The 15,075-nt window shown below is 34.4% G+C and overlaps 1 protein-coding gene across 1 annotated transcript; it reads left to right on the forward strand.

Moving 5' to 3' along the window:
- LOC109359309 (probable protein phosphatase 2C 38) lies at positions 10,355 to 14,523 on the forward strand. Its single transcript, XM_019603924.1, has 5 exons — positions 10,355 to 10,706; positions 11,124 to 11,558; positions 12,536 to 12,903; positions 13,542 to 13,778; positions 14,039 to 14,523. The coding sequence occupies exons 2-5, from the start codon at positions 11,270 to 11,272 to the stop codon at positions 14,264 to 14,266; spliced, it is 1,122 nt and encodes a 373-aa protein (XP_019459469.1). The 5' UTR covers positions 10,355 to 10,706; positions 11,124 to 11,269; the 3' UTR covers positions 14,267 to 14,523.

Here is a 15,075-nt window from a genome sequence, read left to right on the forward strand (position 1 = left end):
TTGGAATTTGCTTGATTGCATCAAGTAAAGGTATGTTTACCTCTATCTTTCTAAACGTGTCCAAGATCTCCCTGTCTACCTCTTTCATCTTCTTACTTGGAATGGCTCTTGGAGGAAATGGAAGATGAATGGAAGATGGTTGTGTAGCACTTGTGGAAGGTTCACTAGCATGAATTTCTTCACTAGTGCTCTCGGTCTCTTGCAAAACTGATTGTTCCATTTTTGATGCAGTTGGATCAACTTCAATATGTTTGTCTGACCTTAGAGTGATGTCACTCACATTCTTCGGGTTGACCATGGTCTGGGAAGACAACTTGTCAGAATTCTAAGAGTGCAATATGTTCAATGAAGCAGCCATTTGTCCCATCTGGGTGGTCAAATTATGAATGAAGGACTCTTGTCTCTGAATGGAAGCTCTTGTCTCTTGTTGGAATTGCATATTCTGTAATGTCATCTGCCTCACCAATTCTTCTAATGAAGGTTCACAAGGTGCAGGTGCAGGATTACTATCCACTTGTTGTTGCCTCTGATGTTGAATTGGAGGAGGCACATATGGTCTATTTTATGCAGCATTATTATTCTAAAATGGTGGTCCTGGATGAGGTTGTGAATGATCAGACCATCTAAGATTCGGATGATTCCTCCAATCAGGATTGTATCTGCTTGATGAATGATCATAATTTATTTGTTGTTGTTGAGGTATGTTGTTGTAAATATTTGCAGCATAGGCCTCAGGATGGTCACCGGATTTGGGCTCCAAAAGAGAAGGGAAAACATAAACATAATGGCCAGTTGCGGTGCAAATGGCATAAACTCGTACTGCAAGTGGAGGTTTCTGCTGATTCATGGCAAGCTAAGTGACCAAGGTGGCAAAGGAGTCAATTGTTTTCTCAAGTTTATCTTGTCTTACTGAATATGTCCCAATATCATGTACATCTCTGACCACTATAACATCACTACTCCTTGTACTAAACTCTTGAGAGTTGAAAGACATCTTCTCAATCAAACCTCTAGCCTCTAATGGGGGTCATATCTCCAAGTGCACCACCACTAGCAGCATTACTGATATTCCTCTCCATGTTGTTCAAACCCTCATAGAAATATTGTAGGAGAAGTTATTCAGAGATCTGATGATGGGGGCAGCTTGCACATAACCTCTTGAATCTCTCCCAATATTCATATAAACCTTCTACATGTAGTTGTCTAATTCCATAAATAGCTTTTCTGATTGCAGTGGTTCTAGAGGCCGGAAAGAATTTTTTCAAGAAGATTCTCTTCAGGAAATCCCAACTAGTAATGGAACCAAGGGCTAAGTAATACAACCAATCTTTTGCAGGGCCCTCAAGTGAATGTGGGAAGGCCTTCATACATATGTGATCCTCTTGGACATCACGAGGTTTCATGGTGGAACATACAATGTGGAATTCCTTAAGATACTTATGAGGACATTCACCTGCAAGTCCATGAAACTTAGGCAATAAAAATGGATTATTCCAGTTTTGAGCACATATGACAGATCTTCATTGAGATACTGGACACACAAACTTTCGTATGTGAAATCAGGTGCAGCCAACTCCCTTAATGTCCTCTCACGTGGGATGGTAGGTGGTCCAGCCATATTTACTGAATGCTCAGAATCAGAATATGCAACAGAATGCACAGAATCAGAGTATGCAACATAATGCACAGAAATAATAGAATTACTATCACTATCAGCTAGATTAACATTATAATGAAAACACACACTATCTAAATTTAAATTCCTAACTTGTCTAACCAAACTATGAAATGTTCTATAAATTTTAGGATTTATTGGATGCAAATAGTCAGAATTTCTCCTAGTCATGCACTAAATGCAACAGTAACAACCATGTAGAGCAGTAAGAGCAATACATGTTAATTTCATTGATCAACCAAAATTTTGCATCAATAAAATCCTAATACCATAGGAAACATCCACAAAACGTTTCAAGACAAAACTCAAAGCCTAACTAATTTAACTAAATACAACAAAATCAAAACAATTGGAAAATAAAACTTGTAAAATAAGAAAGAAATAGTAAAAAGACTCTTTTTGGATTTTCTAGGTGGGTTCTATAGATGCAGTGCGTAGAGAATGAATCTTTGGATTCTTCTATCCAAAATTCATATATAATATATCCAATTCTGATTAACAATTCCAAAGTTATGCCAAAAATAGAAAATCAACAGCAAAACTAGTCACTACTTGTTTGTTTCTCACAACCAGCAGCAAGGTGACTGACTATGATGCATCCAGTAATCAATATATGATGAAAGAAGTGTGAAAACAAAGTTTCGTGCAAAAATTCCAACCACAACTATATTAACCAACAAACACCTAAATCAACCAACAAGTAAATGGCTAAACAAGACAACAAACAACAAACAGTGAACAGAAGTGTCACTTTTTGAAACTCCAACAGAATGGTTATTCTAAGATACACACTAAACTATACTAAGAGCCTTTGACAAGAACCGATAATCCCCGACAACGGTACCAAATTTGATCGAGGCTGTACCCGATGCAAATAATATAACAATTAAGAACTGTAGTACTAGGAAGTGACTCCTAGGTCGTTTTCCCAACGATTATCTTTCAGGCAAAGATTCAAACACCTCATACTCACATACAGTGGGGTTTTTTATTGTTGGATGGAATGAACATAAATCAATTTCTAAAATAGTAGAAAATAAGCAATGTAATAAAATTGATATATCTCATTGGTTCGTTTGCTCACAACTCAATCCTCAGCTTCTAAAGATTAACTTCATATTCCAAACATCATCTTTCTAATTTTCACAGTTTCACAACTTAAACATTTAACTAAGCGAAATTAGAATATCCATGAAACATTAACAAATTCACACAAACTAAGTGTTCATGCACTAGAGAGTAAATCAACTAAGCGAAGATAAACTCACAAACTAGTTTCTAACAATGAGATTAAGGAAACCATATTCAGAAATAGGATAGAGAAATAAATAGTAAGGAAACTGAAAATGCATTAATAATGAAATCTCAAGAGTTGTGATACATTAACAAAAGAATTTAGTCTACAAGTTTAGCCTTCCATGGAAATGGAAACAAAATCGAAATGAAATGAAGAAGAAGAATGAAACTCGAAAATGAAAAACAAACCCTAGAAGAGCATAAAAGAGGGAAAACCAAAAATGTATCTTATGTTTCAAGTGGTAGAATGGAGTGAATGAATGGGAATTCGGTTTCCTAAGTAAAAAACCGAATTGGGTCTAAACAATGAGCTCAAAACTAAATTACAATAAAAAACTCATAAAATAAAAATACAATTTTCACTTCAACACATATCCTCCACTTCTATAATGCCCAAAATGTAATTGGTGTCAAATATGATATGAAAATGATAATAGATTTAATTAGGCTAAATAATCACAAATTAACTCATTATAGGAATATTAGTCCAATAAAATCAGAAACATTAAACCATGTGAAACAAAGTCAATTAGGTACCAAAAAACGTCAACCATACTAGATTAAGGTTATGAATAGTGTGTAATATATTGCTAATCGGTAGTGTATGGTTATATAATGGAAAGTGCCATATTTGTGACTATTCAATATTATATTATCTTATCATGTCTTGATATAGAAAAATACCCCCTAATGTCTTTAACATTTCTTAAAAGTTATTACTTGATATTAAGGATTAAATTTTATTAGGACTATTTGATTTATCATTATGCATACTTAAATAAAATTGACCAGATACCAAAGCATATTACTAATTTTTGAATAAACAGTCTAGGTTATGAAGATCTGGTCTTTGAATCTATATTTCTATTCTTTTTATTTCCTGTAAAATGGCATTACTCATCTTGAAGAAGAAGGAGGAGGAGGAGGAGGAGGAGGAGGAGGAGGAGGAGAAGAAGAAGAAGAAGTTTGAGTAAAAATGAAGAAGGCACTCTTGAATTGCTTTGATGCTTAGGAGATACAAATGAGAAGATACATTGTTTGAATAATACCTCAATGAATTAATTGAGCAAGACAAAGCCTTGATTTTTATACAAAAGGAGAAAAATAGAAAGAAACAGAAAACTACTAAAAAAGGAAACCTACCAGAAATACCAGAAAACAAAAAATTGAAAATTTGCCAAAAAAGGAAAAAATCAAAACAGAATGAGAACTGATCTGGTTGAACATGACTATTTGATTTTGTGAGTAACTATTTCATCTTGGCCATTGGGTGTCTCTTTTAACATCCCCCAACAAGCTTGCTTGTGAATGCTTATCATACCAAGCTTGGCGAGTAAATGGTGAAAGGGTAATGGTGAGAGAGATTTGGTAAAGAAGTCTGCTATCTGAAATTTTGAGGAGATGGGTAGGAGATGAAGAGTGCCATTTTGAACCTTCTCACGAACCACATGGCAATCTATTTTGATATGCTTGGTTCTTTCATGAAAAACTGGATTTGCAACTATATGGAAAGCTGAATTATTGTCACAAAATAAGCTGATTGGAGATGTGTGAGGTATGCCCAGATCCCTGAAAAGATAGAGAAGCCATTGAGCCTCACAAGATGCCATGGCAAGGGCTCTATATTCAGCTTCTGCTGAAGATCTTGAGACTGTATTCTGCCTTTTACTTTTCCATAAATCAATGTTGAACCTAGGAAGAAACACCACCCTATGATGGATCTTCGAGTATCAAGACAAGCCCCCCAGTCTGAATCTAAATATCCTTTGATTGTTGTTGTGTTGTGTGCGGGAAAGTATAGACCTTGAGCAGGGGAATTCTTCAGATACCTTAGGATTTTAAATGCAGCTTGATGATGCAGATCTGTTGGGGTGTTGAGGAATTGGCTAAGACATCCAACAGCAAAAGATATGTCTGGTCTTGTGTGTGTTAGGTATAGCAACTTGCCTATGAGTCTTCTGTATGGTGTAGCATCTTTAAGAGTCTCTCCTGAGCTGATTTGGAGTTTGCTACTGTAATCTATGGGTGTTGATGATGGTTTGGCAGCTAGTAGACCAGATTGTTGAAGAAGGTCCAGTGTGTACTTTCTCTGATATAGAGTGATCCCTTCTCTGCTTCTGGCTACCTCCATGCCTAAAAAAAATTGGAGTTTGCCAAGGTCTTTGATGCTGAATTCTGAATGCAAGACTGACTTGATGTACTGAATTTGATATAAATCATTACCTGCTAAGACCAAATCATCAACATATACTAATATTGCAGTGAATTTAGAATTAACAACTTTAAGGATTAAGGAATAAGGAATGATCTGATGGACATTTTGAATATCCAATTGTGATTAATGTAGTGGTGAGTTTGTCATGCCATTGTCTACTAGCTTGTTTTAAGCCATAGATGGATTTCTCAAATTTGCAAACTAGTTTAGAATCTTGGATGTGGAGTCTAGGAGGAGGCTTCATATATACTTCTTCTTTTAGATCACTATGTAAGAATGTTGTGTTTATATCCAGCTGATAAAGGTGCCAATCATGAATAGCAGCAAGAGCCAATATAACTCTAATGGTTGTCATTTTTATGACAGGGCTAAAAGTTTCCAAGTAATCAACCCCTTCTGTTTGGTTGAAACCTTTGGCAACCAATCTTGCCTTGTGTCTTTCTATTGAGCCATTAGCATGGTGTTTTATTTTGAAAACTCATTTACACCCTATGACTCTCTTTCCAGTAGGCAGAGTAGTTAAGTACCATATGTTATTCCTTTGGAGAGCAGTTAATTCAGCATGTATAGCTTGTCTCCAACAATCCTGTAGAATAGCTTATGAATACAGAGTAGGAGTAGGACTTAGAGAGATAATGAGGGAGAAGTGTTTATGTGTTGGAGATAGGTGATCATAGGAAAGATAATCAGAAATGGGATATTTAACTTGTGTAGGGAATGGTTGGGTTGGATTTGAGAGCAAGGCACAATGATAGTCAGCCAGGTAATTTGGTGTTCTTCTAGTCCTTTGTGAATGTCTCACATGGTCAGTGTTGGTCCTAGGAGAATTATCATGTAAAGAACTATCCTGTAAGGAATGGTCAGTGTTGATGGCAGAGTCTCTGTTAGTGATGGGTTCATCCCAGCAACTCAAAGGGTCCTTGTCATGAATAGGAAGGATAGGTTTGTTTTCTTCAGGATTGGACTTGGTGAAAGGGAAGATATGTTCAAAGAATTGCACATTCCTTGAAAGAAAGATTTCATTATTGTGAAGATCAAGAAGGATGTATCCTTTTGTTCCCTGTTGGAATCCTAAGAAAATGCATCTTCTAGACCTTGGGTCTAGTTACCTTCTTTGAGAGACTAAGGTTAAGGAATAGCATAAGCTACCAAAAACCTTCAAATGTTTAATATTAGGAAGGACTTGGTATAGTTCCTCATATGGTGACTTATTTGAGAGGAACTTTGTTGGTTGCCTATTGATTAGATGAGCTGAATGTGCTATACCATAATTCCAGAAACATATAGGTAAATTGGATTGAAAGATTAAGGCTCTTGCCACAACAAGTATATGTTGATGCTTCCTCTCAACAATACCATTTTGCTGTGGTGTCTCTACACAAGATGTTTGGTGTTCTATGCCTCTAGAATTATAGAAATCTTTCAAGATGAATTCCTTCCCATTGTCACTCCTAATGGCCTTAGGTTTGTAACTGAACTGAGTCTCAACATATGAAATGAAATCTTTCACTAACTGGCTGGTTTCAGACTTGGCTTTCATAAAAAAAATCCAAGTGAACCTGGTTTTATCATCAACAACAGTAAGAAAGTATTTATGTCCTAAGGTTGAAGGGGTGGATAGAGGTCCCCATATGTCCATATGCACCCAATCAAAAGCATGAATAGACTTAGTAGTGCTAACAGAATAAGGTAATCCTTTTTGTTTTGCTAAATGACAAACGTCATATGGATCAATGGTTTTATTACATTTGATAAAAGGTTTGCATATGAAGCAATTTGTTGTGAGATAAATGTCCTAGTCTAGCATGCCAAACATTTGAATCATTATAACCAGTGTAAGCATTAATACGAGCAGTGTTAGGATAGTTCTTGCAGAGTTGAGTCATTGTGTATAACCCTCCACTGGCTTTAGCTACATTAGTCATCCTCAAGGAGCTCATTCCCTGGATCAAGCATTGGTTAGCTGAAAAGGTTAAAGTACAGGCTAGAGAAGAAGTTAGCTTGGAAACTGAAATCAAATTAAATTTAAAAGCAGGGACATTAAGAACATTTGTGAGATAAAATGAATCAGAAAAGACTATACTTCCTGAATATTGAGCAACCACTTGGTTTCCATTTGGCAAAGTTATGAAACTGGTTTGATTTTCTTGTAAGTATGGAAAAGCACCAGGGAGCAACATACATGATCTGTTGCTCCTGTATCTATAATCCAGTGGCATTTTGAATTTTAAGGGATGAAGAATTTCGTATGATTGGAGATTCTTGCAGATTAGTAGAAGTTTGGATCGAACTTATCTAGTTTGTATTGTTGGTGCTCTGCCTAATTGATTGTTTGATTAGCTCCTTTAATGCATTTTGTTGTGCTGAGGTGAATGGTGGAGTGTCCAATAGTATACCTTCAGTTCTTTTGCCTTGCTCATCAGGGTACTCTGAGTTCTCAATTGTGAAACTGTTTGTGAGGTTGGAGGAGCTAGAAGGGAATCCATGTTTTTTGTAGCATGTGTCAATAGTGTGACCTGTTCTTTGGCAGTATGTACATGATTTTTGACCTCTTCCTCTTCCTAAGCTAGATGATCTTCTTGAGCTCCCAGATCTGCCTATTCCCCTGTATCCTCTTCCTCTTCCCCTCATTCTCGAATCAATGTTGTTGTCAAAAGCATTTGATGTGAGCCTTGGTTCTTCAAGTTGCATCTGCCTTTCTTGTTGAACCAAGATTGAGAATACTTTCTTAATAGAGGGTAATGGATCACTCAACATAATATGTGATCTCACTGCAGAAAACTGATCATTTAAGCCTCTTAAGAAGCATATCACATAATCATTTTCTCTATAATTCTTCACAACAGGGACTGTTGTACATTTGACCTCACATTCACATGGTGGTATTGGTCTATAGTCATCTAGTTGTTGTCAAAGCCCTTGAATTTGGTTATAGAATGCACCAACAGATTTGTTTCCTTGTCTAATTGAATGGATTTCCCCAATTAGTTCATAAATTCTGAACATATCTCCTTGGTGATATCTATCTCTTAAGTCATCCCAGATCTCTTTTGCATTGTCCATCCATAATACGGATTGAACAATAGAGGGATCAATTGATTGAGTGAGCCAAGATGCAACCAGTTTGTTGCATCTGTTCCAGATGGGAAAATTTTGTTCATGAATTGGAGGTTTTGGCATGGATCCATCAATGAATTCCAACTTATTTTTGGTTCCAAGTGCCATGGTCATTGCTCTAGACCATGAATGATAGTTTCCCCATTTAATAAAGATGAAACAAGAACTGCACTTGGGTTCTCATTAGGATGCATATAGCATACACTTGATGGATCCATAGAAAGATTTGTGGTCATTGTTGTCATTTTGATGCAAAAAGATTGAATAAGATGTAAAGAAGGAAGACCGCAATTCTGAGTTGTAGAAGAAGAAAGAAAGAGTGGAAGAAAGGAAACATACAATTTAGAGATCAAGATGTTGAATCAGAAGCGCAACAGAGACACCCTTCAAAAGGGTGCTCTGATACCATGTAAAATGGCATCACTCATCTTGATGAAGAAGAAGAAGAAGAAGTTTGAGTAAAAATGAAGAAGGCACTCTTTAATTGCTTTGATGCTTAGAAGATACATTGTTTGAATAATGCCTCAATGAATTAATTGAGCAAAACAAAGCCTTGCTATTTATACAAAATGAGAAAAATAGAAAGAAACTGAAAACTACTACAAAAGGAAACCTACCAGAAATACTAGAAAACAGAAAATTGAAAAATTGCCAAAAAAGGAAAAATCAAAACAAAATGAGAACTGATATGGTTGAACATGACTATTTGATTTTGTGAGTAACTATTTCATCTTGACCATTGGGGGTCTCTTTTAACATTTCCTAATTTATTTTCTACTTATATCATGTCGACATTTGTTCACAACTTAACTATTGAACATTTTCCTCCTCCTTGTACAACCTAAAATTAAGTAGTAAAGAAAATAGAGTGTAATATATATACACTATTAATCAATAATGATTAAATACAAATACTGGATAATATAATAACAATGTATAAAACTTTTAGAGGACTGTATATATTTTTAATTAGAAATATGTTGCTGAAAATGTGAGATAGTGAGACAAATGTCAGGCATACCATACCATTGAGTAGAAATTGGGGGAATGAATGTGGTGTCACAGTAGTATACATAACCCATTACTGTCATTACATGGATTTCAAATTAATATGCTCCTTTTTTCTGTATCTGGTTAAATTTGTTAGGTAACAAACAAACGTGAATGTTGCTTTGTTGACTTCGAACTCTGCTTCACCATACAGGGAACAGACACTGTCTTCAAAATCAATGAGATGAATAGTGTTGAAGGATTAGTATTGTACTCTATCTTTGAATTTTCACAATTCACTTTCTACTCTTTTCAAACATAAAATGACACTAATGATTTTACCTTTTCCATAATATTCAAGTAAAACTTATGTATGTCGTTCTCAAGTAAAATAAAGGGATATAGAGAATTTGATTTTAAAATAAATCTTGATAAAAAAAATTACACACTAAAGATTATGCGCATGGTAATAGGGTCAGAACTCAGAAATATAGTTACATGATTTTCTCTTTAAACTTAAATAATAATAATAATAATAATATAAATAGTGATAAATTGTATATAATATAAATCTTGTATTTATACTTGTACCTCTGATTCACTATTAATACTTAGTAAATCTTGTAGGTGATAAACTCGGATGAAGATCTTGTCAAAACATGGTGTCCCTAATCCTGTTTCAGTCACTTATATCTAAACATGTGAATTTAATGAATTATTTTTATAAAATTAAATTAAATTGAAGTATTATTTTTCATTTGTTTGTAAACACTAATTATTTTTCATGAAATGCGTAAAGATTTTTGGATTATCATAAAAATAAAATGAGGAGTAATTTAGTAATAATATTTTAAATAGTAATATATGGTGTATCCAAGTAAACCACTTATGCATACTTATACAACTTATTCAGTAACAACGCTTAGAAAACCTTGTAGGTAATAAACTCTTAAGATATAATGAAGTTTTGGAATGTCACGAAAGTAAAACAAGGAAAAGATAACGTGAATAAAAAACAATGGAAAGTGGAAGGTGTTACACAAAGGAGTTACCTAAAACTGAGGATTGTTGCTTTAAAAAGGTGATGGAACTCAAAATCTCAGCCATGAAATTCAAGACCCTTTTACATAACAACTCCACTTGGCCACAAAAACATTTACTCATAAGAGACAAATAAAAGGACAAGAACAACAACAATGTCAGACTATGTAGTTTAAATCCCTCTTCATATTCTGGTCCTAGATCTCATCTTAACACTACTGTTAAGATCCTATCTTATCCATTGTTCCCTTTGGTCACTGAGATATTAGACCAACTCTGCCATATTGAATCTATATATGCCTTTACAGCTAGTTTTGTTTCTGAGATAAGGCACAACTCTGAAGGTCCAAAAACATTCAACTCAGTTTCAAGGTACAGTGTACCAACAAGCCCCCCATATTCTCTGAACTTGCATGCAAACAATTTGGTTTCATATTACAAGATACATTTCATAGTTAGTTTAGCCCATACCCTTTTGTTCTTTATCTAAAAAAAATTGTTATCTAATGGAAAATTACTATGTCAGAATTCACCTTTAACTACGGTCATTCAATAGGCAGAAGAAAATCAGTATCACTCTTTGAAGTAAGTGATCTTAAATGTAATAAGGAGATACATATTCAACAATGCTTTCTTTAACGAGCGTTATTGAATGTTTGCATTAAAGAAGTATAGCACAAATACTCTTATTACATGCTATAATGATAAGAAGTATCAAAAAAGTGTTACGCATAGGTGTACATATAGCATGACTCTTATATAATTGTTTCTGCTTAACTTCTTATGCAGGTTATATAAGTCAAGGAAGTGAGATCATTTGTTCAAAGCAAAAGCAAGAAAATAGTGGAGAACTATAAATCTCATATTATTGAATCATTTGAGCTATTGGTAAGAAAAGTATAAGACTTTGTAACATTAAGGAGTTGTTAAAAAAGATGGTTAGATCCTGCTGGAAACCTTCTGTAGAGGGTGATGATGGAGATGAGAGTGGAAGAGTTGATGGACTGCTATGGTATAAAGATTTTGGGAACCATCTTTATGGGGAATTTTCAATGGCTGTTATTCAAGCCAATAGTTCATTGGAGGATAGAGGTCAACTTGAATCTGGACCTTTGAGTTCCAACCATTTGGGTCCTCAAGGGACTTTTATAGGTGTCTATGATGGTCATGGTGGAACTGAGGCCTCACAGTTTGTCAGTGACAATCTTTTCTGCAATCTCAAGAGTATGCTCTATCTCATCTTTAATTTATCATAAGCATATATTCTAGAGTCAGATTCATTAGGAGTATAGTTTTCTTTGCTCTATTCAAATTTTCAAACCAAGTTAACTTTCATATTCTTCCATGACCCTGATTATTTCTCTTTTTCTATTAACATGTACTTCAAACTCTCCAAAATGTTTGGTATCCTTAAAAACATTCTTTGAACAAAGTGTCCCCCTAAGTGAACTTTAAGTGCAAGATCATGAATTCAAATCCTAGAGTGGCAACTTTCAGGGGACTTTACATAACCACTACCTGTTGTAGAGTTAGTCTCACAACTATGCTTGTGAGGATATTGGTAAAGGACAATAAAAGAAAATCCTTGTAATTCCACACAAAAAATTGCTATGTATATCTGACTCTCCATGTACTCCACAGTTTTGGGAGCCTCATGCATGCCACACTTTTATTTTCTCTTTCTTTTTTACTGGAGACTAAAGAAACCAATTCTGTACATTAAACTCTCCAAAATGTTTGACATCCTGAACCACTGCACCTCGGGGGACTTTATGTTTGTTTCCAAGTTCATTGTTAGAAGACAGTAAAGATAAAAGAAAAATTTTGGAGCTATGAAATATATATGTGAAATAACTCTCAAATTTTTTTTCATTTTTTTCCCTCTAAAAATCAAATAACAAAATAGACCCTCAATCATAAGAGATTCGGGTCTCACAAATATACTTGCAGGGATGAGGGTTCCAAAAAATTTGTTACTCTATGTTTCAGTTAATCTAATTGGTCAGAAAAATAATTACTTATTAAATTTTTAACTTTAATATATTTTTTTTTTTCAAGTGACACACTTTTCGGGACAATGGATATGTCTTCAATAACCCACACACAAAAAAATGCAATGCATATCTGACCCTCCTAGACTCCAAAATTGTGGGAATCCCACTATTTTATTATTTACCGAGTCCATTTTCTGCATGATCCAGGGCTTACAAGTGAACATCAAGGCATGTCAGAAAATGTTATAAAAAAGGCATACTCAGCAACAGATGAAGGGTTTCTATCTCTTGTGAAGAAACATTGGCTAAATAAGCCACATATTGCATCCACAGGTACTTGTTGTTTGGTGGGGATAATTTGCAATGACATGTTATATATTGCAAATTCTGGAGACTCTAGAGCTGTGTTAGGAAGAGTAGAGAGAGCAACAAAGGAAACATCAGCTATACAATTATCCACAGAACACAATGTTAATCAAGAAACAATGAGAGATGAAATTCGGTCAAAGCACCCATATGATTCTCAAATAGTGGTTATGAGACACAATGTTTGGCGTGTGAAAGGCCTCATACAGGTACAAATTTTCAGTATATCTATATTGGTTTGAGGGTAATATTTATGGATTGACTTTCTTTCATTTGTATTAACTTTTTAAAAAAATCAATAATGAAGGAAACTGAATGGTAGATGATACAATAACAATATAAAAACTCTTATATTGTCTATGTATGCATTTCTTTTTCTCCATGGTTGTTTGAGTGTTGAGTGCAATACCTATGTACTGATTGTGTAAAAATTTATAGAGGGTATCATTCACCTTTCATTAGCTTTTATATTATTAGAACCTTATAATTATATTTATAACTCCACTCCAATGATTCAAGATGGGTACTATATTATGTGATGTGACTATAATATTATGGTTAGAGTGGCCGTCGCAATCGCATCATACCATAACTGTGGTATGACATCAAAACATAATGATTCGGCTACATCAGGCTGCAACTTGACTGCATCAGACTGCATTTTATTTGTATCAGGCTGCAACGACTTTAAAAATATATTTTTAATAACAAAATAATTTACACCGCAAGGATCGTAATCCGCATCGCAACGGTCATAATAATCGCAATCATAATAACCACAATCATAACCGTAAGCACAGTTTAAAACATTGGTTCACTCTAATGTCAACTTAACTTGCATTTGCAGGTTTCAAGATCCATAGGTGATGCATATCTGAAGAAAGCAGAATTTAACAAAGATCCTCTACCATCTAAGTATAGACTACATGAAACATTCTTCAAACCAATTCTTAGTTGTGAGCCATCAATATCAACACATAAACTCCACCCTGATGACCAATTTCTCATATTTGCTTCTGATGGTTTATGGGAACATCTTACCAACCAAGAGGTTGTTAACATAGTCACCAATAACCCACCTAATGTAAGTTCCATTATGTCCATTCAAGATTCTTGTTTTATTTATAAGAATAAAGTATGTCATCATAATCTCCTTCAACCACTAAAATCATGACATATATTCATTTAATTTTTTTTATACATATTTCTAAAAAGTAAAAAAAAAATTACACATGTCATAATTTTAGTAGTTTGATGAAATAACTTATTTCTTAATATGAAGAGATACTTTATTCTCTTTCATTTTAACTTACTTTTTTCTGATATATGCATATAATGTAACAGGGAATTGCTAAGAGACTTGTGAAAGCTGCACTTAGAGAAGCTGCTAAGAAGAGAGAAATGAGATTTGCAGACCTCCAAAAGATTGAACAAGGAGTAAGGAGACACTTCCATGATGATATAACAGTAATTGTTGTGTATCTAAATCCAAGACTGAGTGATAATAACAATTGTTCTCACTCGGGTTCTCCACTCTCAGTTAAGGGAGGTGATCCAGCTTATAGTTACTAGCATGGTGGCACGAGTAAGGGTACACGGTTCATTTGGATATATAGTTGATCTCTTTTTATGTTATTATTAGAAGACTTTTTTTAAGGTGAATTTAATATTTGGTCCCGTAGAAGCTATGTGTAATATAATGAAGGAACCTAAAGTAAACATGAGCCTGCAAACTCCTAGATTGCTGTATCATGCAAACCATAACCATAACTTACATGTGTAAATTAAAAATATGAAGCATTTATTACTATAACCAACCAAATTTTAGATGTAACATGATCTCTCTCCAGCGTTCTGGTTAGTTTATGATACGGTTAACATGAATATATGTTTATTAATTTTGATCAATGCCTCTAGTTTCTTTAGTATCTATTTGTGAGCCGAGTTTTGAAAGGAAATGGAACTCAATGGTATATTTTATGATTTTCAAAGTAATTTTATTTTTCTTCCAAAACTCAACTCGCAAACATCCACCGAATCTATGGCCTCATGTCTATTCCAAAGTCAACAAGGTTGTAATAGCTAAGCTCAATTTATTAATATTAGAATTTGTTGAAAATGGTGAGTTTTTCAAGTGATTTTAATGCATATTAATGAAGCAATTTATAGTAACTTTTAAGTTTGTGAAATGAAAAAAAATTACTAGTCTCACATTGGACGGATGAGTGAAATTTGAAGGTTTTATAAGTCTTAAGTTTCATCATGGGTACAATGAGTTTTGTAGGTGGGTGAGGACTCACACAAACAAAACTCATCCATATGCATGTGCATCACCTCCCCTGTTTGGCTGGTTCGGGTTGAGCTTAGGCCCAACATTTTTT

The sequence above is a fragment of the Lupinus angustifolius genome, chromosome LG11 (genome assembly GCF_001865875.1).
Source record: "Lupinus angustifolius cultivar Tanjil chromosome LG11, LupAngTanjil_v1.0, whole genome shotgun sequence".
Classification (NCBI taxonomy): domain Eukaryota; kingdom Viridiplantae; phylum Streptophyta; class Magnoliopsida; order Fabales; family Fabaceae; genus Lupinus; species Lupinus angustifolius.